The following is a 25487-nucleotide window of genomic DNA, read 5'->3' as shown; positions in this document are numbered from 1 at the left end:
CGCCCAGACATTCATTGTGTGTTTATATTACAATTGTATAAATAAAACGTTGTCCTCATGATGCTGTTTCCACATTTTAAAACATTTTTCTTTTGTGGTTGTCAAGCCCTTTAGTCTTTGTAGCAGATAAGTGCTTTCTTGTACAGGCAGAAGCATTGATTGAGGACAGAGAAAAGGTTGTATGGAGGCCGACCTGTCTCTGGCTTTGAATAGAAAAAAGGACAAAATACCTGAAGAAAAACAACATTACAGCATTTGAAAAAAGCTAAAAAGTTTCTATATTAAGGGAGCATTCTTAACATGCTTGAGAGAAAGCGTTTTATTCACATGACTTTTTCCTGAACTTTCAGAGTTATGGAGTGGTTGCAAGGAAACTTGTTGCAACAGTTTAGCTGCAGCTACAGGAATCTTGGAGCGGCTGAATTGATGAAATTTTGCAATGCGCCCTGTTTGTGACTACGTTCCTTCTTTTTTGGACTGAGCAGTTCACGAGGAGCAGCAATGCAAAAGGAAACATAAGGCTTTTGACGACGACCACCGCTGATGCTCTTCATCCATCAGGAGGTAAATCAGCAGTTTAAACATAACAAATGCAGCTGGTCATATCAGCTGCCTGTATCCGTGCGTGTGCTCCTTGTGCCACACGGCTTGGATGGACATGAAAGTGGAAATAGTTTCCCTTGAAGCAGATCGAGCGAAGGGAATGCAGCTTGTAGTACACGCCTCCGCCGGCCTACATGTTTCCAGAAGCGACGCCCACAGGTTGCCGGCGAAGGCACTGGGGCAAAGCATGCTTTTGCGACCGAAAACCATCTATGACTTAGACCATCTTTGCGTCAGGCACAAGATCTGGCCCAGTGTGTTGAACGAGGGCTGGACATGGGTAGGACAGGCGCCCACTGCGAATGCCGAAGTTATGTACAACAGCGGACCCTCCCCAAGCTTTTGCGCGGAACGGGGGTGAGCGGGCTGGTGCTTTGATCACATTTCTGCCCCATGCGGCGCTCTGCAACACCTCCAATGTTGAACTCACAGTGGAATCTGCGTTCAAAATTATTATGCAAATTGTATAAGGTAAAAAAAATAATAATAATAATGAAACCCATGGATGGTATCATGTCTCGGGGCTCTATGAATCACTGACATTAATTTCAGAGACCTGGGATGATTAGTTTTCAGGTTAAGCCCAGTTAAGGGAAAAAACTACTGAAAAAGGGTGTTCCACTTTATTAAGCAGATCATCATTTTCAAGCAATATGGGAAAGAAAAAGGATCTCTCTGCTGAAAAGCGTGAAATAGTTGAATGCCTTGGTCTAGGTATGAAAATCTTCGATATTTAATGAAGATTAAGCGTAATCATCATACTGATAAGAGATTTGTGGATGATTCAGAGCACACTCGGGTTTGTGCAGATAAAGGCCCAATATGGACGGTTTCTGCCAGACAAACACATCAGATTAAGAGAACAGATGCTACAAAACAGCAGACAGGTATTTGAAGCTGCTGATGCCTCTGGAGTCTCCCGAACATCAAGGTGTAGGACCCTCCAGAGGCTGCAGTTGTGCATAAACCATCTATCCGGGCCTCCCCTAAACTGTTCATTGAATGCTGATGAACAGAAATGGCTGCAACGGGCTCAGAAATACATGAGGACTCATTTTCAAACAGTCTTGTTCACTGATGAGTGCCATGTAACCCTGGATGGTCAAATCAATGGAGTAGTGAATGGTTGGTGAATGGCCACAATGTCCCAACAAGGCTGTGACGTCAGTAAGGAGGGGGCGGAGTCATGTTTTGAGCCAGAATCATGGGGATAGAGCTGGTCGGCCCCTTTAGGATCCCTGAAGGTGTGAAAATTACCTCTGAAAAATATGTGGAGTTTCTGACTGACAACTGTCTGCTATGCTACAAAAAGAAGAGCCGTGCTTTCCCGAACAAAATCCTCTTCATGCATGACAACGCACCATGTCATACTGTAAAGAATACCTCTGCATCACTGGCTGCTATGGGCATAAAAGGAGAGAAACTCATGATGTGGACCCCGTCCTCCCCTGACCTCAACCCTATTGAGAACCTTTGGAGCCTCAACAAAAAAAAACATCTATGAGGGTGGGAGGCAGTTTTCATCCAAACAGCAGCTCTTGGAGGCTATTTTAACATCCTGCAAAGAAATCCAAACAGAAACTGTCCAAAAACTCACAAGTTTAATGGATTTAAGATTTTTTAAGCTGCTATCACACAAGGGCTCCTATGGTAAAATACAACTTGACCTGTTAATATTTTTTTGATTGAAATAGCTTTTGATTTCAGTAAATATGACTTCCTAGTGCTACAAATTCAACAAATGACCATTTCCAGTTAATTACAAGCTTTAAAATGTATTGAAACGATGAGTTGCATAATAATTTGGAACAGTGAATTTTGAGGTTTTTACTATATTTATTTTTGGAAAATCACTGGGAGATTTTTTCAACCACATTTAAATGATCCTCTACCAGTTAAAGACCTAAAAATGATGCTGACTCTCATTTGAGTTGACAATTTAGAAAATCTTAGAAAAATGTCATTTGCATAATAATTTGGAACGCAGTGTAGTTTGTAGTTTGTCATGTGATGAGAGCTTAAAAATGCTGAATGAAGTACACAAGATCATGCGATGTTAATGTAAAGATGAGGAAAGGGGAAGAAGCAGTCACACCACGCCTCAGTCGACCCTGTCGTTCTAAGCCACGCCCCCATGCCCTGCCCACACAAGCACTAGTGCACTGTTTGTTTGCACGCAAGATGTCACACTAATCTGCGCTAAACCCAAGTCAAAAAGATGAATAAAAAACAACGCACTTTTACAAAAAAGTGTAAGTAAAGAGGACATCTACTTGCTTTTAAACATGTCAGAAATTCAATCTGGTCAAATCCTTATTACAATTGTTTTTTTGTCAACAGTAAAACGATTGTCTATGCTAGAATATGGACAGTCCAACTTCCAAGGACAACTAGAACACAGTATTATATCCATCCACTTCATGTAACAAGTCAGACATAAAGGATGCATAAATGGTTGTTGAACACTATATTACCTTCATTCAAACCCCCTCTTTGCTTTAGTCTATTTCTTGCGCCACTGAAAACATCTGGCAGCTTTCAGTCCAATCACATGACCCTGCATCCTTCACCAGGGATCAGGGTCCTCCACAAAGAGCTTCATTATACTGTACTCCCACTCCACGCATATCCACCGCAGACACTCACACGCAGTATGAAATCACAGGTGAGGAAGTGACAAAGGCCGGTGTCTGCTTGTCTCCCACACATCCTTGCTCAAGGTGAGCTCCCCTCCGCCATTATCATTGAAAATTAAGTATTTGCTGCAGTATAATTAAAGTGTGACCTTTGACCTGCAGTGAAACCTCAGATGCATATTAAGAAGTATCTATTCATACAGGCACAGAGACAAGAACTGAGAAGAAACAAACAGTCGGCACTGTCTCAATCATCTTTAATGAGAGCTCAAGCCTGAACATCACAGGCACTTAAGAGAAGTCTGAAGATACACTATTATTAGTTCTCAACTATTGTGTCCTTGCAGCATACAATAAAAGAGCGGCGATGTGAGTGCTGGCACAGACACATTGCCCTGCCCCAGGCCTTATAACTGTGCAAAGCCATTGAATAAGAGAATATTAAGTTCAAATCTGGCAGTTTTATTCTTGCTGCTCATTTTCCTGTTTTTTGGTTAAACTCGGTTTGACATGATGCACGATGCGGAGTGAAAGCGAGTGTTTCCTGGGCTAGACATGTGAAAGAACTGCATGTCACTGTCACTGCCTGGACACCGGATCACGGGTTCATGAGGAGCGGCGTGAATGACTCCCTCCGTTCTCTCTGAGCTCAGGTCTCACAATTTGTTACAACATAAACGCATAGATCTGAAAACACAGGGCGAGTGCGTGGAGTACGGCTGCAGGCAAATGCAGCATCAGAACTTGGGCGTTTAGTTAACCTTTCGGCAAACCTTCTCCCCTTAGTGTCTCATTCTTTTCAGGATGTTTTGCACAGGAAATCGTGCTCCAAAACTGTGTGAACTCTTCCATAGAAATGTTAATGTTACACAGCAGTTTAATGCTCCCTGTGGTCCTTCAAATAAAAGCCATATCACAGCTGCAGAAAGAGCCTCATTCTGAAAACTATCTGCACACGACATACAGGGCTGGCCAAAGCTATGACATATCTGACTGTTAAGACTAATAGTTTTTAATATTTATTATACTTAATTATATCTTACCCAGAATAGTATTATGGAAGTGTATTTGTGAAACTAAATATTTGTACCTGCATTTTATGATAAGCATAATAAAACATAGTAGGAAGCTGACAGTATAACAAGTTTACATACCCTGGCAGATTTATTGACTATTTGTCAAAGAATATGAAAGATAGCACAAAAGGTTTTTTCACTCATAGTTAGTGGTTGTGTGTGAAGCCATTTATGGTGAAACAACTGAGTTTGCTATGTTTTAATCATAATGAAAAAAGAAGTGCCGTTTTTTGCTGTTCTTCTTGGCAAAAAGCCTCCAGTTCCTATAAGTTCATGGACTGTTTTGCATTAACTGCACATTTGAGCTCTCCCCACAGTGGTTCAATGATATTGAGGTCAGGAGACTGCACTTTTTTGTTGTCAACAAGGCCTATGATGGCCTATGATGAAAAGTGCACCATACCTACTGTGAAATAATTATGTCTCCTGAACTCAATATCATTGAACCACTGCAGGGAGAGCTCAAACATGCTAAACAACCCAGGAACGTATAGGAACTGGAGGCTTTTTGCCAAGAAGAATGGGCCGCTTTACCATCAGAAAAAATAAAGAACCTTCTCCACAACTACAACAAAGACTCAAAGCGGTCATTGATGCTAAAGGGGGCAATATTAAAAACTGGGGTATGTAAACTTTTGATCAGGGTCATTTTGATCCTTTTTTTTTTTCCTTATGATTTAAAAATAGCAAACTCAGTTGTTTCACCACAAATGGCTTGACGTGCAACCACTAACTATGAGTTTCGTGTTACCTTTCATATTCTTTGAAAAATAGTCACACAAAAAAAAAAAAATCTGCCAAGGTATGTAAACTTTTGAGCACAACTGTAACAATACGTTTAACTGATATACAAATAGTGGGTTGCAAATTGTCATTCTTGGTAAATGATGGATTCTGAGTCCAGACCAGTTTTAAACCATCCTAAGTGATTTTTGTATTGACTATCTTTGACCAAATCATCCGTCAGCAGCACATGTTTCCAGGCCACTGAGTTCACTAGACAGACGCTCATGAGCTTCACTTATATGCGTAGACCACAGGTTTCTAATTGGTTGGCCACATAATTAACACTATTAATTCCCTTTGAGGCACCACTTGTTATGTAAAGTCTCATTTCCCGTGAATGTTCTCTGAAATCTGTGAAAATATTTATGCCCTCTATTACATGTCCATAATGAACTATAAATTAAAAAATACACTGATATGAGGGAGAGTAATGCCCTGCGGATTCTCTCATTTCAGCAAATGGAATCATCAGCAGGCTTTGCTTACTATAAATCTTTTAGCAACGTGATTATAAATATGATGAATGTTTTTTTTCCTACAGAAGTATCAGTTACTTTGATCTGTGCAATTATGTTGGCAATGTTATGCCTTTATTCAACTATTACATTACATCCCATGTTAAAGCAAGAGTAGATTAAGCACTATCATAAAAAACATTAAATGAATATATACTGTGGCTGTGTAATATGGTATTATAATTCATGTTGGGTCATATTGCTGATGGGAGTGTGGCTAGGAATAGAATCACTTAACTGGCATAAGCACCACATTATACACAAGACGTTGTTTGGGCCCGTCTTTGAACTTAGCAGTGGCTTACAATCGATCGGTGCACAGTATTTACTTAACCACACCGAGGTTCACATTGAAAACATCTCAATAGCTCTTAATCTTGGCCTCAAAAAAGGGGGCAGAGCAAAGGCAATCAATAGTGTTGCAATTTTATTCTTCCTCCCACTTATCTCTGTCTGCTATTGTCAGTTAAGGACTTGGGCGAGGACAAGGGAGCGCTGGCTAATTCTAAGGAAATGTCGTGCATGCGCCAATGTCAAGGATCGCGCAAAGTTGTTTTAAAAGGAGATGAGAAAGAAAAAGTATCACATGCAGGATAATCATTTTATCACTGTTCATTTCAACAACATTTGAATTGTAAAATGTTGTCGTACATTCAGGTTTTTGTAGCAACAAGAGCAATTAAAAACGGCTAATAGACAGAAGGTTGCCAGGTATCAGCGGTCAAACACACAAGAACCCGTGGGCATCATTTTCACACAGAAAGAGCAACACTGCTGCCCTTGGATTTGAGTATTTGTTATTCAAAATTTGGTTTCTTTAAAGAATTAGTGGTAGCACTTTAGAGCACAGCCCACAATTTCCATGTTTAGCTGCAGGTAACAAGAAAGTAATTACACACGTAAGTACAAGTAATTACACATTAAAGTACCAAGTCAAAAGGTGTACAACATGTAGGTGTACGTGCAGTGGTGTGCCGTCAGGACCAGCAGGGCCTTCTCTGCTAACCCTGGCCAAATGAAGAAAAAAGAAGCGTAAAATTAAAATTAAAAAGTATATCTAATTTGGAATTTCTTTATATAATGTACTGTTGAGTTGCTTATATTGGTACAATATAAGGTGTAACTGAGGTATAACTGTAATTTCCCACCCAAAAAACACCTCTGGTGAGGTGCTCCACCTCAGGGCCTTCTCCACATTGGAGATACCCCGTGTTGTCAGGCCGCACACATGATTGACCTTCAGCATGATTGACAGAATTATCAGCCAATCAAAATTCGACAAACAATGGCAGTGCGTCACCAGGCCCTGCTGCGTCTCAGTAGCTACCCCTTTGTTTTCCTTGAGTGAGTGTGTTCCCAAAGAGTGTTCCCAAAGGTTTTTATTTTTGTTTGGGGTGGAGGCACCGCGGCTTTGGTTTGCGTTGTTGATACATGCTATGGCGTACGTAAAAAAAGCTGTTTTATCAATACGCCTGTCTATTGTCGATCAGTTTATATGCGTTTGAGTGAGTGAACACAGGCTGCTACTGCATCTCAGTTAATACTACAGTCCACACTCATGGGCAGCTACACATTACAGTAGTCATAGTATGTTGTCATGTTCTTTTGATTGATGAATCAAAAGAACATGGCTGTCATATAGAAACTGGCACATCTATATGACAGCCAAAACACCTGCTATGTGTTGTACACCTTTGTTACACGTTGCACCCCTTAAACCTTGCATTTAATGTTTAATTATCTATACTTAGATGTGTAATCACTTTCTTGTTCCCTGTACTTACATGTGGATCTCATGGGCTGTGATCTTAAGTGTTACCTACTGACTTAGTCTAACGATTGACTTATACTGTATATTTGCAAAAAACGCAACATTGGATAGTTTTTCCCCTGCAGAAACACGCAAAAAGCAAATCAAAACCTGGCAACCCTGTTTTTGACAACAGTAATGCTTATAATTTCAGCACCTGCGGCTTCTACTGAAAGAATAACATTGTAAAAGCAATCCTATTGAGAATTAAAACTACAAAGCAAGGTTATGTAAAAAGTACATTTAAACAGATAAAAATCATACCTCAATTTTTCAGTGTCACATCATAGACTTCAATTTGCTTGCCTCTGTCCACTGCAGCCATGCAGCCGCACACCCGGGATAAATCACTTCCCAGCCAGCTTATTAGGAGAAATGAGAGAATCTATCATGCTGACAGAGGGCCGTTGCGATGCTCTCACCGTGGTTTATCTGCGCCAGAACTGACTGATTCATTAACAGTGCAGCGCCGTCGGTTTTGGCCTGCCGTGCACACCGTGTTGCTGTACATCTTGAAAGAACACGTATGCTTGGATATGCGAGGAGACATTTGGTATAGCTACTTGCACATGCACTGTCTCCGGCTCATTACCTGGACAGTGCAGTCGGTGGCCTGTAGCAGGAGGGTGGCCCAAGCACACCCAGCCTAATTGCTCCATGCCTTCCACTTCCACAGAATTAGCTTGTGTGTTTTGACATGGCTTTGTTTCGAGTTTAAGCACAGTCCAGGAAAAGTATAGCTCCAAATGATAAAAACTCCCCCCTATACACTAAGTTCATGTGAAATGTTGTGGACTGGACTGGGTTTATTGAGTTCTATCTTCAGATGCTTCTTCTCAGTCTTGTACTTAAATTGTAACACTGGTTGGACATAAGCTAGAAAGGAGCGGCATAACCCCACCACTGCACTTCTTGTGTACAGTGTCACCAATTTGAATAGTCTTTGTAATTGGTATGGTTGAAAGGGTTTATTTGCATTAACAAAGCCCTGCTGCTCCCTTGATTTGAGGAGTCCATTGTGCAGAAGACACATTTTCTGTCTCTCTATACCGAGGATTTTGACCTCACTGTCATGAAAAGTATAATTAGTAGGTCTTGTTTTTTCCTCTTTTTTCTTCTGTATATTATTAGACTTTGTCTGAACCTGGGCAGAAGTGAAAGGGGTGGGGAGTGGGAGTGTCGCGTTGGGGATGGGTCAGGGAATGAGGAAATATAAGTAAGTAAGTAAATAAGAAAGTGCTTTATTTGTCATTGTAACAAAATTGTGTTCAGGTGTTATTCCTGAGCCGCTGCGACTGAGCAGCATGTTTTTGGAGGTCGGGTAAACTGATCCTCTGAAACGGTGCACCGCCTCTTGGGCTCGTCCCTGTTTTAGAGTGTGGTGTCCCGCACTGGTCAGCTCATCCACCTCCTCTTCCTCCTGAGCAGGTTCCCCCTCCACAACAGTCTTTCACCATCTTCTTGGAAGAGCGTAGCAGTTCATCTGTTTAATTCTCCACAGTAGAAGAACAATAGAAGGCATGTGTGGCTTAGCTGTGAGGCTTGCCCGGATACCTCCTCGTGTGTCCCTTTTTTCCAATGTGCTGCAGGTGTGTGGGGGGGAGGGGGGGGGGGGGGGGGGGGCTCTTGGTGCCTCTTCAGTGTTTCAGAAAAAGACATGTTTAGCTCATAAGCTAGCTGTCTGTTAAAAATCCACAGAACCCCACAAAACATGGCAAAGATGTACAAAAGCCTCCAGTAAAACTACAGTATTTGGAAGACAGAATCCACATGTCGTTTGCCACATAGCATAACTGCCTAACTCATTTTTTTATTTTTATTTTTGAAAACATGTTAAAAGACGTTTTTTAGGAAACATATTGTTTTTCTCCTATTGCCATTGTAACAATACAAAAGGACTTAGGCAATTATGCTATGTGGCTAACGAAATGCAGTTTGCAGAAAAAACACAGCTGCATCATGAGAGAGGGAGGTTGCTGCGTGTTGACGCATTGCCAGGATTATAGTTTCACTTCCTTTTTGGATGGGTGTTTCATTACTTATCTTATGCTAATGTGATAACTTGCAATACAGCTATGTGAAGTGCAAAGTGAAAAAAAAAAAAAATCCAGGTTGATCTCTGCTTTGCTGTCTTACCTAAAATGCACTCATCCCTCCCACCGAACCGTTTCTTTTAGTTGCGCAATCGAGCAGTTTATACCGATTGAAAGTCAGCTTTTGCAGCAAGGCTGACCCAGAAACGCAGACTTGTTTATCTCCTAGAAGAAGAAAAAAAGTTTACTTAGTCCTCCAAGAAAAGTTGTAATTATGACAAGGTCGGTGTGAGAGCATAGCCGAGTGAAAACAGAAAAGAACACAGTGTGATGAGTTGCACAAAGGCACCAGAGTTTGGTGAGCTTTGGCCCAGGACCTGTTCCATCTGTCGTCCTTCTCCACACTGCTCCATCCTGTGTCCGTAGCCCTCTATGCCTTCTTTCTTCCATCGTCTGTCACATCGCCACTACCAACAACTAACTTCTCAATGGGTAAAAACATTGACTACAGTTTGTTTGTTTGTTTGTTTGCACAGAAATATTTCCCTCAAGAACTGCTGACATTTCCCAGGGTTATTATAGTTCAAGAGAGAGGCAGTGCGTGTGACGTCAACACAATGACATGCTTCAAGCTTGTGATTGTTGAAAGGAAGTAGGCGTGTGAGATGACATTTGGATGCTAGAAAGGGATGGCAGCTCAGTTTAAAAAAAAAAAAAATGTTTTAGATGCCTTTGTGTACAGGGAAATTGTATGAACGCCGAGTGCTAAATCTAACATACCTGAACACATTTTATTTTTTTCGTACTTGGTGTCTTTGCCATGCCTCGTTTGGGGTCCTTTGTCAATGCCCTGGTGGCTGTGGTTGATGCCTTGCAGACTCTGATGGTGTTTTGGAATTTTTGGGCAACAGTTGGATGAGCAGAAACTGCCTATATATACATGTCATACAAGGGCGCAGGGAAAGGAAATATGTTTTGTCACAATTGTTCCCTCTTTTTAGCCATTTCCTGGGGGACTACAAACATAAAGCTTGAACCACTTTGCTCCTCTCCCTGTCTCTGTATCTTTATTTAGCTGAAAAAATATATTGATAATTCAGCATTTGTTAAAGTAGTTGTGGAATATTGGGAGAAAGTTTAATTTGGTTGTTTCCCTTCTTTGTTTTCCCCCTCTGGCTGCTTCAAACATGACCATAAGGGCAATTCCAGAGATGCCGCTTGTATCTGTTCTGATAACGAATAAACCGATAGACCAGTATCATAGTGTTTCTACAAAGTGGCCTGTTAGCTGCTGGTGTCCGGGTTATGGTTGATCTAGAAAGAACTTAGTTAAATTAAGACTTTTTTTATGAGTAACATATTGGCTCAGTAATATCTGTGTCATGAAAATGGGCAAATCATTGAAGTTGTCCTCCCGTGTTACAGCGCGCGTGTACAAATGCTCTCTTCAGTAACTGCTGGGGATTGACTCTCTCATCATTGCGATCACCCATCTGTTGCTGAGCCTTGAGAGCTGCTCCCTAATTTGATTTGTGTGCCGCAAACAGCTGGCAAATGCAGTTATTGTGTTTTCCTCTGTTTAGAGTGCACGTGTGGTGACAGATCTGAGCAATAATGCACAAATGAATGTAAAATTGATCCAGGAATTAAATTAGTCAAAAGCATACGCGGTGTAGTACAGGAAAAGACAAGTGGAACAGGCAACATTAAAAGTGCCTGCTGCTTAGTGGCTGGATATTAGTTCATGCATAATATTGCTATTGTGTCAGAAACCCCAAAAGGATCTGAGGGTTTACGCCTGTACTATTAATGAGGGACTTAAAGGAACAGGCCACCAGTTTTCCATACTGAGATTTGTTCTTACCTGAGATTTGAGAGTTGATGCGTACCTGTCTGGTGTTTGCATTTAGCCTCTCCTCCTCTCCTCTATGGGGTTAGAAGCGACCAAGCTCTTCCACGTTTTCCCCCACACCAGTGAAGATATTATTGCACGGACGTCAAAGTCCTCCTAAGGTGTTATTACGCCTCACAACATAGTACCCCTTTTAATCCGCTTAGAAAATCGACATCTTTAATTTTGTGTAACTATACTTGAATCGTGTAACTACTCACGTAATAGTATTTAAATAGGGAAAATGTGGAACTTCAACCATGTTGGGCCCCATAGAGGCGAGGAGGAGAGGCTAAATACTAACAACAACTTTGATCTTGTTGCGTGACTGAGCGCACGCACAAAGACCAGACAAATAAACATCAACTCGTCTAAGCTCAGGTAAGAATATCAGTATGGAAAAATGGTGGCCTGTTCCTTTAAGGGGTTCAATTCCATGATAGTCCATGAGTCCAAGGTTGTACTGGTCACATGATTGGACACATGGCTGTACCAAGGTAATCAGGAAAATGTGATTATAATGCTGATAACCATAAGAGTGGCAGTCCTGTCCTATAGCATAGCTTGTCTTTGCTCCTTTGGGCATTCATTCACCTCCATGAATAACCTGTGTGGGGTCTGTGGACTAAAGCAATGATGGCAACTTTGTCAATCACAATAGGGGTCTTGATATTTAGGGGATTGGCACAATATTCAGTTGCCAATCCCATCCCTATCATCACCATCTTTATTGTATTACTGTATACGCTTCTCTGGTACAATGTTTTCTTACATCTGGTCACTGATCTGCATCTAACATTCTCTTACCTGGTAACAAAAAGGAAGCCTTACTGTGTGAGGAGCTGAGGACTCTTGCCCAAGCATCTTTGTTAGGGCGAGGAATGAGCTGCCACTCAGACCTCACCACTCAGACCTACCTTGGAGATACAGGATGGATGGAGCAGAGAACGGAGTGCTGGACGGCCTGGTGTGGAGGGGGCCTGTGTGGGCATCAGGGACACTTGGTCTGGTCCATTTGCCAGGAGACAGTCATTTACCCGAGACAGTGATTTTTCAACGGAACGTGGGCTCAGAGAAATAATGGTGCAGAGACAACGACCGGGCCAGTGAAATATGATGGATAAACGTTCAAGGCAAAGAGCTGATGGCTTTTGGCTCGTTGCTGCACGGGTTTAAGCTGGGTTTAACAGGTTGGTTTGTAATAGCATTGTAGTAGTGCTAGAAATATTTGTAGGGTAGTACTAGTAGTGGTAGCTGTACTAGTCTACCTATATATACAACTATTAAAACTAAACGATGCAGTTGTTTTTCATGCAAGTTTAGATAACAATAATAAAAGACTCTGCTTTCAGCCACAGGGGAAATTCCTCCCGTCCTCACTGTCCATTTGGTGCACGTGTATGGTAGCTATAACATTCTCGTCGCTGTGTGTCTCCGCACATTAGTATGCGTGGAGAGTGCAGTCACACTTTGATGTGCAGCCCCATGATTTCACAGTCCACTCTGGTGCCACCGATCACATTTGGAGGTATGTAGAAGCAAGAATGATGAGGAGAATGGCCACTCACTTCACCCGCACATCAGGCTGTCACATTCACACCACAATATATCAACTCTTTTAGACATCTTTTACTGCCATATTCTTCTGGTAACATATTTTTTTCCCCACTTTTTTTGTTGTTCAGATTTGAGAATCAGACGATTAGGGGTGTAACATTAGTGCACTGCTATGGTTTGGTTCGGTCCACTTGTGTACTGTTTCCATGGTATTCTGGTCATTAAAATCATAGATGACTTTGAGTTACTGACCCCGCTTGTGTTTTTTTCTTACGTGTCTATTTTAGCTTGTTCTATAAGCTCTAAATTCTGAGCGTTAGTGGTAATGGCACTGACTGATGCGATGTTCATGTTATCCAAAGTTTTCAAACACGTCAAAGACAAGCGTGTAGGCGAAGGTTTAGCTTTAGATGTGCTGTGTTTGCTAGGTGGGAGATTCACTCGTGGACAGCAAATTTTAGTAAAACGTCTCTCCTCTGAGGGAAAGCATACCCTTGAAATTGCCCAACTATTCAAATGTAAAGCACATCAGGTCAGCCAACGTCATTGAGCCTTTAAATGTGTTTGTGTTTTTATAATGACTAATAGTAACACAGTGATTTTGATATATCGTTACATAAATACAGACGGCATCGCGTCATAGAAGGGGGCTTGGCTCGCCGAAACACAATTTATCTCTCTTTTTAGCCATTTTCTGGCTAAATATAAACTTATTTATCACATACAAATAAAGTCAAGTCTAAATGAGGGCCATATGGATGTTTGTTCACAGCAGATTGTTCAGTAGAAGCAAAACAACGGCAGTTGTATCTAGCACTAACTAGTGTTAGCATTAGCACAGTGCTAACATGAAGCATCATGTTAGCATTCTCCGTTATTTATGTATTTATGGGCTGTTGAACCACTTTGCTCCTCTCCATGTCTTTGTAGTAGAAAACTATTTATAGTTTACTTGTTAAAGTAGTTTTTGAATAATTACAGAAAGTTTTGATTTTTCTCCAAATTGTTTTCCCCCTTAACAGTTTTTAAATGTGACCATATATGGGAGATTCCAGAGATGAATGAATCTGTAGTGATTATAAAGGCATTGCACATTTGCCCTGCGAGACGCATCTCTGCCTCAAGTTCAAAGTTGCTTTGAAAAACTCCAAACAAGAACATGCAGAGGGAGAGGACTGAATAAAGCCATCAACTAAGTCATTTTACCAAGGGGTCCCCGTCTCAAGTCTTTTCAATTAGTTCTTCTCAAAGAACTGCATGGCTGACCTTGAGACGCAGCGCGGCCTCAAGTTCAAAACCAAGTCCCGATTCTAATCTTGATAATTAATGGGTGTGAGACTCGTGTCTTTCATTACAGAGCACATTTAATCTTGTTGATAGAGGAGAGTTTGAGCGACTAAATAGCGACATATTTCAATTCATGACTGATTCTCCTGAGCAGCGGCAGATGAAGCAATCGTTCTCAGTCAAAAGTTTATAAAAATAAAAAATGACAAGAGTGTAGGTTTGGGCGTTTCACGGAAGATAATGAAATGCGGAATAGAACACCACACGAAAGTGAAAACTGTCTGATTGAAATATTATGAGGAATGATGAGGCAGATGTGGTGCAAAATTGAAAATGTTTACTGAAAATATGCCAAGATTGGAACGCACTGAGAAAGTTTTTTGTTTTGTGCTGCAGTAAACTTGTCAATCAATTCCGTAACAAACCGTCTTGCTCGTACCACAAGGGAGAGGAAAAGGAAAAAAACAGGCTTCATATTTCGTGGCTGTACGATACAAACAGCACTATCCCACTTGTGTTGCCTCATCAAGACGCTATCTCGGGCTTAAAAGCTTATCAAGCCCTCAGTAATGATATTGAGTGACTGGCTGCTGTGTTTTGATGGATATTGCGGTGAGTAATCTGATGCCAAATTGTGTTCCAGTTCTCATATTGTTCTGATTTTAGACTCGGCAAATAACTGCGCTCTCCCCATCTTCTCCGGAGCGGCCCCCTCAACGCGCCCGCCGCACATCTCCGCCACAGTCATTTGTCATAGATATAATTCCCTCCCAAAGGTAAAGGGAATAGGTTGGAAAGCAATCTCCGAGCTTGGTGACACAGAGGTGGACGGTTGTTGTCTGGTGTCGCTTTGGTCCAAATTGCGTAACCCTGAACGTGTGGTTGCCATCCAGGAGTGGGTTTTGAGGACCAAGATTATTTGGGTAATTACCTCATTCTGTGAAAAGAGAGACGCAAATTTCAAAGAATCTCTTGCAATTATCTTGTACTGTTTACAGTGAAAGAACATAGTACAAGACATCAAAAATACGAGTCAGTGCTGGAGTCCGTAATGATGACAGTCTTCAGAATGTGAAAACACTGTGTACTGTGCATAAAGTGACAGCGGTAATAGACAGTGACAAAGGACATCATCATTTGCTCAAGCCTTAGAAGCACAGAAAGAATATACAGACACTATACTGCGGGGGCCGCGATAAGCTCAAAGGTAAAGAACCCATTTTATAGACAATAATGAATGCCTAATATATAGATGATGAATTCATTGGAACACAGTGGGGCTCCCTTTATATCCCATTTGAAACTCTTAACACCCACCTTAACAGAGGAGCACATTTTGTCCAGGTTGGAGGGCTTACAGCCTATAGGCCAGTGTAATGTCTCATTTGAAATATTTTTCCTTGCATTTGTTGCTGCTCTGTCATCACTTTTTCGTGTTTTTTTTTAATCACTTTTTGTCACTGTTTTTTATTGCTGTGTTTTCATCCGCATTTCTGTCACGTTTTTGTCGCTTTTTTCAAGAAGCTTTTAGATTTTAGAAGTCGAAATTGGAGAAAGTGTGCTCGGTTCAGGCGGAGGTTCGGGGGTTCACTGTCACGTTGCTAAATAAATACATTATTCCAAGCTATATTAAAGTGCTTTGTGACCATGTCTGTGAAAGGCGCTATATAAATAAAATTCTTCTTCTTCTTCTTCTTCTTCTTCTTCTTCTTCTTCTTCTTCTTCTTCTTCTTCTTCTTCTTCTTCTTCTTCTTCTTCTTCTTCTTCTTCTTCTTCTTCTTCTTCTTCTTCTTCTTCTTCTTCTTCTTCTTCTTCTTCTTCTTCTTCTTCTTCAAACAAATAACAACAAATAAGTTACAAAATGAGTTTTAATCTCATAATTTACAGGGGCTAGATGCAAGTTGGTCATTTCATGCTCAGTACTGCCACCTCAGGTCTTACGCGTAACTGCAGTCTCTATATTGAGCTTGTGCATGACGGCACTTCGGACCTGAATTAACACATTTTTGAGTAACAGTGCAGGATTTCAGAGGCAGTTGTGGTGAATAGGCCTGGGCTCATTCTACACACTAGGACATGGCTGGAACATGTAGGGGGAGGAAAATACTTAATTTTAACTCCATATAGTCCCTTTAGGCTTCTCTGTCCAATAAACACTAGTCTAGACCCCATCATTCTGCTGCATTCATATTTCAATAAGAGCAGGTGATAAGGTAAACTTCCTATTGGCTCACTCTGTATTGTCAAACAGGAGCCAGGTGTTTAGTACACTGATTCGCTTCACAATTAGTTGATGATTGATCATCACAGGGAACTCAGTCTTCAGAAAAGAAATCCGCAATCTGCATGCTTTTCTCAGCCCAGGGATCCAAAAGGGGATCTAAGAATATTCCATAAATGACGGAGAGTTTTCGATTAATGTAACCTCTGGTCCTGTCTGTGTCCACATGCTTCGGGCTGTGATCTCAGTCCCATTGGCTGGACTTTTATTCTGCCACTGCCGTTGGCTCAAAAAATGAATGTTGTATTATTTTAAGTTATTATGGCTTACATTAAAACCTCAGTGTCTCTCATTAAATTGTATCCAACCTTGGACTTTTTATCCAGTGTCTCTTTATCTAAAATGTAGTGGTTTTAGTTAATCTCTCTTTCTATCATTTGACTTTCTTCTTACTTTTATTTATTGACGTTTATTTGAATAGGGAAAAGTAGTTTGTTTCGAGATTGGGTGTGGATCAGCTGTGTCTTGTGCTTTTGTTCTTGCGTGCACTATGCCCCAGTTTTCCGTTCTCAGCATTTCTCTGCGATGGCATTAAACATGAATCCACGCACTTGTTTGAAATAAAAGCTCATTAAAGCAGACAATGCAATACAGTGCATATCAAAACAAGCCGGAGATACGAAACCAAACGATTGAAATCCATGAGATATAATAAAAATACTTCAAGGAAAAAAGCTAAGCGGCCTTGGCCCTGGCATAAATATCCGCGATGTGTGATCCGGGGTGAGTAGCTCTATTATTTATTTAGATTTAGTAAGAAAAATATCTCCTTTTTCTAACTGTCTGCATCATCCTGTGTTTTTAAAAGAGACTGTAATAAGAGAGTTTAAAATCTTACCTTATCCGTTCAGTGTTGGTAAAGACAGAGAGGCTGAAGAGACTTCCGCTGCTGTTTCATCAGACAATGTTCATAAAACGCTAGACTAACATTTATCTCTGTAATTCCAAATAGTCAACTATAATGAACTTTATTACTTACTATGGCTTTATTGGCAATTACCGCGCAGTGGACTTGTGCATCCCTCGTGGCCGAGCTGCAGTCAGTGGGCAGATCATTTGCACAACAGAGTGCCCTTTTTTTTACATACAGTCCATCGCTGAGGGATTTTTGCATGCATCTATAATCAGATGGTAAGTGCCCACTGATGCATTATGTATATATTAGATAATGCACTGTGTGTGATCCAGTCTGACTTGGTCTGAACCCAAACCTCTCATCTGTGGATAAATGTCCATCCGCGAAAATACACTGAACTTTTAGCCATTTTTTTTTTTTTTTTTGCCTTCATGAGGTGAAACCCACGGTCTGTAGCTACTCGCGCCATTTTCCAAGGCTCACGGCGTCCAATTGTTTTCTTCCCACACTGGAGCTGTGCAAAACGCTGCTTTGTGATTTTGAATGGACAATTTAGTGGCTCACTTTGCCATCACACTCCCATTTAGAGCGAGCACTGACCTGTGTCATATGGACATTGGATGGAGGTCAGGCAGTGCCAACTGTACTAAAGGGTGCTCTAAAAAACAGAGCAGCGGGGGGATACACCTGCAAACTCTCGCACACGGGGTTGTAATGTCACAGATATGTTCCCGCTGATGCACAAAAGTTTAGTTGTAGACTTCACCTAACTCTGTGCTAAAATGCTATTTTGGGAGTTGGCTCGCTGTCATGTGCTGAAGATAAGCGGCACTAAGGTGAAGGGACACAAGATTTTACTGCAGCATTATATTTTGATCCCGCATTTACATTTGAAGCGCCCTTTGCAGCTCTCTTAAGAATAAAGTAAGGTGCGGACTTCAACAAGCACAGAAGTAGGTTATGTCTTGCATCTGTTTACCATAATGGTTCCTTTTGTCCATTTGTCTGGAACTTGTGGAAACTTTAAAACCCACATAAAAGTAAGAGCTTGAATAGTACCGGTGAAACTACAGTTACATGGGTTTAATCAGGTTGAAATTACAAAAAAAGGGCTGAATATTAAATCACTGTTCAATGGCACTTGTCGCTTTGTGCAACTGATTTCCTCTCAAAGTCATATCCTTTTTCAGGTAATGATAGGCAGTATTGACATTGAAGCTGAAATCTGCAGTCTGCCTGGACTTGGCCGCGGCTTCACAGTGACACTGTTGTGTGTGCCAGGGCATTACGGAGGCCTTCCTAATCCGGTTTGTCACATGGCTCCCCTCAGACCAGCCTCATTTCATGCTGCTGAACTGCTATTGATAGAGCCTTTGGTAAATGAGGCACGCAGCAATCGTTAACTTTAATAACCATAAAGATGTGAGCATGGCAGTCATACAGGCCCAGGAGAGGAAACCCATACAGGTGATTAAGAATCGACCCGCGCTGCGGCCGAGCACAACTCTTATTTGTACTAATGGAATCACCTAGTAAAGTTGTAGACACTATTACACCCCAATGGGGAACCACGCATTATAATCCTATATTGCCTCACCTGAAGTTTACCTACAGAGCTTCCTGACTACCAACGATGCAAATGTGTCCTCTGTAGAGGACATTTCTTAACCTGAATATCTCCCACCCACATACTACTGCATTAACCCCTTTTGGCAGCTACAGAGGACATTTAGGGCTTTTCAATGATACCAAATATGAAGGGGTACGGCATTTGGTAGCCTTCTTTTTAGAAGAAATAAGTGCAATAAACCTTTTATTGAGCAAATGTTGGATTTAAATATTTTATATAAATCCCCTAACGACACAATAATACAAAGTATGACTTATTTTAATTGTATTTTAACATATTTAAGTGCTGTAATGCTCAACATTTGTAGTTTCATTTTGATGGAGGAAATAACTACAGACATGAATGAAAATGACTACACTTCCACAGATGGTGGACAAAGCAGGCATCAAGGTGTCGCAGATCAAGATGCAAGAGCAAAACATGTGCACAAAGCGCAAGGCATTCCTCTGAGTACCCAAGAAGACCAATTGCTTTTTGAAGTATCATTTCAACAGAGCAAAACAAAAGTGATGATGGACAGTTTTTTGGATGCTAAACTCGTTCTTGACCTTTTTGTATTTTCTTTGGGACTAACTTTGCCATCAAGGTTCAGTTTCACATGTCCACTGTAGTGACCACATGATGTCTTGAAAACAAAAACTTTATTTTCCCCCCAGAAAATGAAATTCTATTTATCATATCTGGTTGTTTAGTCTGTTCTCTGTAAGTGTGAAACAGAGCTAAACCACTGCAGCCGAGAGGGAAAGACAACAGTGATTGGTGTGACTCTTGTTTGTCTGGGTCAGTGAATTTCGTCAGTCAGCGCTGCACTCTAGTGTGGACAGTCTTCCCTTCTGTAGTCCTCCTCCCTTCCTCACATATTCATGGTTGGCTTGAGGGGGGGCGCTATCTGTGGCAGCTGCGTATATGTTTGTCTGGTACTATTACTGCTCTTGATGCCGCCTCAGGAGAGAAAGCGAGATGTGAGCCACGCCAGGGTCAGTGTGAAAGCGGCCGGCAGCCTTTTGCCTTGTGCGAGGGCACTAAAAGCATACTGTCCACTGCTACAGGTCGTCGACTTTAAGCATGGGAAAAATCCATCAGACAACTGAGACAAGGGGTGAAGTTCATAAGATAAAGGAAGGTAAATAGATAAACATTCTAGATTAATCCGCTTGTTACTGCCCGAGATATATAGCACAACATAAAACTCCCAGCGCTGGCATTCTTCCCGCTTCTTTAAACGTGTTTAGTGTTGAATTCGCTGCTATCCATACTGCTCCGGGCTACCTTTTATTATTCATCGGCTTCACTTGGAGGAGAGCTTTTCACAGTGAAAACAAGTGGCCACTACTCGAGCCCTATATAGTGGAAGATTTAATCTCAAGGCCAGGGATAAGTCAGAGTATTGGAAAAGAAAATATTGTAATTGGTAAAAAAAATAAAATGAAGGGTCATATTGAAAGTCAATGCAATGATCTGCACATCTCATATATATATATATATATAAAGATTTTATTTTTTTACTGAACGTTCACACACAAGTAACAGACACCTGTGAAGTGAAAGCAAAATGATACATGATTCTATTATTTTTCAAAAAATAGAAAACTGAAAGTGGGGCGTGCATAAGATTTGATTATGATTTTGAATCAAACAAAATCATTCGCCCCTGATGTCTAAATCAATCAGTGGTTTTGTATAGCCCAAAATCACAACAGGAGTTGCCTCACAGGGCTGCACAAACCATGTGTGCGCTAGGCAAGAAACAGTGTCATTTTTCATCACAGTGCCGCTCAGTGGATGAAATTTTGGGAGAGCAGAACGCCTGAATTAGCTGTACATAAGTAAGCATCTCAATACTATTAAAATGAATACAGCACCGGCATTGAGTCACTTTTGGAAAGTGTAACCTACTTTACTCAAGGAAATGTAAATGAGTAAAACTAATTCACCAATCTGCTGTGAAAAAGTCTATAAACCGTCTCGCCTACACTTCAGAAAGTAAGTATAAGGAAAATGCCTTGTACTCGTATCGTTATTCAGTATTGGCAAGTACTAAAATCAAAGTACTCGTACTTGTATCGGTTTTAGAAATAGTGCTAACAGTGCATCTCTAATTCTGTGTATAAGATTAGAAGAGCAGTTTCAATTTCCCCCTTGCACCTCCAGTGTCCAGGTGCTACCCTGTAAACCGACGTAGCTGTGTGACCTTGGGTTCTGCATAGTCAAAAGTCATTAAAGAAATTATCTTTTTTTGACGACTTTTCACTATGCGATATCTCTCAAACAGACTCGTCCATTTCACTGATTTCCAGTACCCATTTCACACCCGCCGCTCATTAGTAGGCTCTAATTGGCCGCTGGGCTAAGCTGGAAACAATGAAGCATCGATTTTCTTAAACATAATCACCTCGTCCAGTCAGTTAATGGCTGCTGTCACTGTGGGCCACCGAAAGAAAAATGGCCGGGCTGTGGTCCCCTGGATGCCCTTCACCTCCTCTCACCAAAGGCTGGAGTGCAACACCACCCACTCCATCTTAGCGGCTTGGTTTAACCCTGGTAGCAGCCTGACAAACTGGGACTACTGCATCCATCACCACCTATACACTGTCTCAAGCCACACAATGCCACGCACTAATGCACACACAAATAGCGCTTATTTAGGGAGAAAATATCTAATTAGGCATCACATATTCACATATTCAGTGTTCACACTGTAGTGGCAAACATGTTCAAAAAGCACTCATCTGAACTAAAGTGAACATCGTGAACAAAGACGTCTTTAGGGTTAGACACTTTTGTTACTATGGACCACATATGGACACAGACATTTGCCGTGTTGCAAAGGAGATCATTCACTCGGGCGAAGGTAGCAGTCACTTGGCTAAAATCACTGTCCAGTCAAAGTGGCCATTTGCCACTGGTGATAGCCTGACTGGAGTCATTTACAGCACCTTCCCTGCACTTTCCAGATGGTTCAGAGTCATCACGCCTGGCTCTGATAGTGATGTGTGTGGATCGGCTGATCTCTGGAGCTCATGGCCATGAAGTTGGTGTTATCATTCTGGCTAGACTAGCATTTACATTTTGGATTCCAAAAACACATACAATTTAAATGTCTGCATCAGAGTTATAACTGGCATAGGTGACACAAAATCCTATTTTTACTGTTAGGACATACTGTGGTACACCACTATGGTAGTACTTTTGTAAAACATTGGAGTTCACTGAATAAACCACCTCTTTCAATATTTAGTAACTTGGAGGTAAGTTCACACATCTTCTGAGATCACCTCTGCTTGAAAGCCAGTCGGCAGGAAGCTCTCTGTGAAATATTCAACAAGCAACACATTGTGGGGTTTTAGGGCACTCCAGGGATTTCTCCTCACTTATAGTCTCTGTTTTTCTGAGAAAAATCTAACAAGAGGCGGCCAAAGAGTGACATTAATACCGCCCGACAGCACAGTCCAGCAGGACTGCAAATGTTTGCCTTTTAATCCAGGACTCTGCGGCCTTTGGTCTGCCCACCACAGACATTGATGAGAATGAGAGAGGAAAACTGTTGCCAAACTATGCTGCTGGGAACTTGTCTGTGCGTGGTGCTATAGCCATTTGATAAATTAACCCAAGCTACACATCAAGTCTGAGGCCGTCTTTTTGTTTAAGAGAATGCTTGATGTTCTCCTTACATGATGGATGGAGGCAATAACATGTGTGTCTCTTTTGCAGATTGAGGTGCATATACTTAAACAGTGTGACTTTTATTCTGTTGTCTCTGATCTGCAGCTCAGGTTTGGCAGGAGCTCCAGTTTAATTGTTGGACATTGTTGTGGGTTGTGGGTGCTGTCAGGAGAAGATAAAGAGTTTTTTCCGGAGGCATGAGGAGAGAGGGGAGCAGTGATGGAGGGTCTTTGTGCTGCTGCTCCGCTGGCTGCATTAGCCCTACTCTTTATAATTGTGTGAAGGGGGCACTTCCAGTGGCGTGCTCATTACTCACTGGCACGGCCGGCTGCTGGCAGCAGACACACCTTGTCCTCTAGCTCTGCCTCTCTGTGCAGGATGTCCCGCAGCTCTGTCACCCCTCCCCTTCCCCAGAGCTCCTTGCCTATTGTTATTGTGACCCATTACTACCATCTGCACATATCACCTTTTCTTTTCCCACAATTTTTTGACATGCTCTTTTGTCAGACTGGAACCTATTGTACGGCACTGGCTGTGACTGATGTCACCTTTGGTCTGGAGCTAATGCAGTGGTGGACGGAGCCTCAGACGGCTGAGCACTCAGAGAACTTGGGCAGTTGAAGTAAATGCAGCTGCCATGGACGGCATAAAAAAGACCAATGTCTCAAAAGCAAACAGAAGTGGACGAGCATGATTGGTATGGACCGAGGACAGCCACTTGGAGAGGCAATTAGAGCATATAATTGAGATTCCTTGAGGGCCAATTTGTTACACACACTTACAGTCAAAGCACTTGTGAATGATCTGAGCATAGCTTCATCGTCTCATATTTCCCCTGTCCTTGCCTTGCCGTGTTTGCTTAAATGTTAATTTAAATAAAATACTTTGCATACTCGCAGTGACGTATTTATAGTTCTAACCTTGTGTCCGTGTCTGTGTGTGCAGAGGGAGGCACGTGCGAGGTGATCGCCGCTCACCGATGCTGTAACAAGAACCGCATTGAGGAGCGCTCACAGACAGTCAAATGCTCTTGTTTACCTGGGAAAGTGGCCGGGACAACACGCAACAAACCCTCCTGTGTGGACGGTAAGGACATCCACAACACAACTGTGGCCCTAACATTTTGATTGTATAGCTTAAACAGTGATAATCTGGGGTATACTTCAACAACCCTGTCAGTTTAGTTGTGACATAGGGAACATGTAACCTGGAATGTTCTGAGATGTGGCTTTCGACTGATAATGAACCTTTTAGGAATAATAGTCATGCTGTAGTTGTAGGCTCTCGAGGGGGACTACGGAAGATCCTGTCAGGCTGTGCACCTGAGCATGGAGCACACATAGCCCACGGCGCATGAGGCTGATGGAAATGAATAACTAATAAACAGCAGTGGGGGAAGCTCCGGGCTAGTGCACCTGAATCACCTGGCTGGGGAAGACAATCAGAAGGAAACAGCTCAGTGGGCTGGGGAGAGGAGTGCAGGGAAGAGCCACGAGTCTTCCGAGACGGGGCAGACAAGACCCTACACTTCACCGAGCTCATTTAGCGCTCCCCCGTCTCTCACCCACACCTCCAGCTCACATCAAAGTCTTCACTGTGCAAGAAATTACACCCAAATATCTTCATTAGCAGAGACGGGACATGAAGGGCCAGACAGGCAGCTCAGTGGGTTTCACAGGCTTGGTTAGTCACAGTCGACAGCCAAAAAAGAAGCACGGAATATAAATTAGACACGAGCCAAAGGGATGACACCCAAGTACTGATTCGATGAAAAATTACTCCGGAAAGTCACTACAACTTTTTTTTTTTCTCGACAGCTTGAATTTTCAGGCCTTGATATATTGTGTTGGGGAAACTGATGTTCTCTGATTTCATACGGCTGTTGAATGAAACATTTGCAGACTCCGACCTTGAATAAAACTCAAGCATTTTGTACAGCAAAAAGAGAAGCAGACAGCCAGACAGATGGAGTGTATTATTCTACGAAGGATGGATGACTAAGAGTGACTCAGTGTCTCAATAGAACACGTCTGACTATTAAAATAACAATGCTTTGTGGTTCAACGGCGTCAGTTCATCAGCTTTAAGTATGCGAATTCTCAGTTTCAGAAATTGATTCATCATCTTGCTCTTACAGCTGAATTCAGATACTGGCACCCGTCTCAGTGACTCAGTTTGAACATACAGTTCACAGGCACACACCCCTTCACTCACATATTCATTCAACAGAATAAACGTAGACTCTGTTATGAGGCAGTATGACAAGCTAGTGACTTGAATGTAATGTTAGGATGCACATTAGTGGTTTGTAAAAGGCCACTATGCCTGAACTTGGGTGTCAAGCTGCACTAGGACAGGAAGAAGGATGAGTTTCAGTACATGTTTTTTTTTTTTCAGTTACTGCACTTTAATTACTGTTAAGTTATAGCACTAATATCGGACTTGGATTTGTGGGATGTAGGAGAAAGTGCTGCTTTTTGGTTGGGTTAAAAGGTTAACATAACGTTTTACATCATGCAAAATGATTTTGTAATGGAGAATAAATTGGTTTATTTATTTTATATATTGGTTGATCTGGTCGGGACAGTGCATGCTAATTAACACACATTGGTCTCATGCATGTAAACATGCCACACCGTATTGTAGCGATGGGCTAATTTCCATCCGTTGTCCTACACTTGCACTCTCAAACACACTCTCATTCATCCTGGCCTATTGTACATGTTTTTAGTGGTAGGGTAAAACGGAGTACGGCGAGAACATGCAAACTCCACACAGAAAGGCCCCATCCGGGTGGGAATCGAACCCGAGACCTTCTAGCTGTGAAGCACGAGCGCCCAATCAACATTACAATTGTTTTTTG

General features: G+C 41.8%; 1 protein-coding gene across 6 annotated transcripts in view; it reads left to right on the top strand.

The window, feature by feature from the left end:
* The window catches only part of LOC306980111 (chemokine-like protein TAFA-1), a 130945-nt gene that overhangs the window by 82034 nt on the left and 23424 nt on the right, over window positions 1-25487 (top strand). For all 6 annotated transcript variants that reach the window (XM_079579351.1, XM_079579353.1, XM_079579356.1 and 3 more), the window contains exon 3: window positions 23570-23710. In XM_079579351.1, coding sequence (XP_079435477.1) covers window positions 23570-23710 — 141 coding nt within the window. The remainder of the gene's footprint in view (window positions 1-23569; window positions 23711-25487) is intronic.

This window comes from Gobius niger, assembly GCF_951799975.1.
Source record: "Gobius niger genome assembly, chromosome: 20".
NCBI lineage: Eukaryota > Metazoa > Chordata > Actinopteri > Gobiiformes > Gobiidae > Gobius > Gobius niger.
The sequence above is the reverse complement of the archived record's forward strand: the minus strand, read 5'-3'. Positions and strand labels throughout refer to the sequence as shown.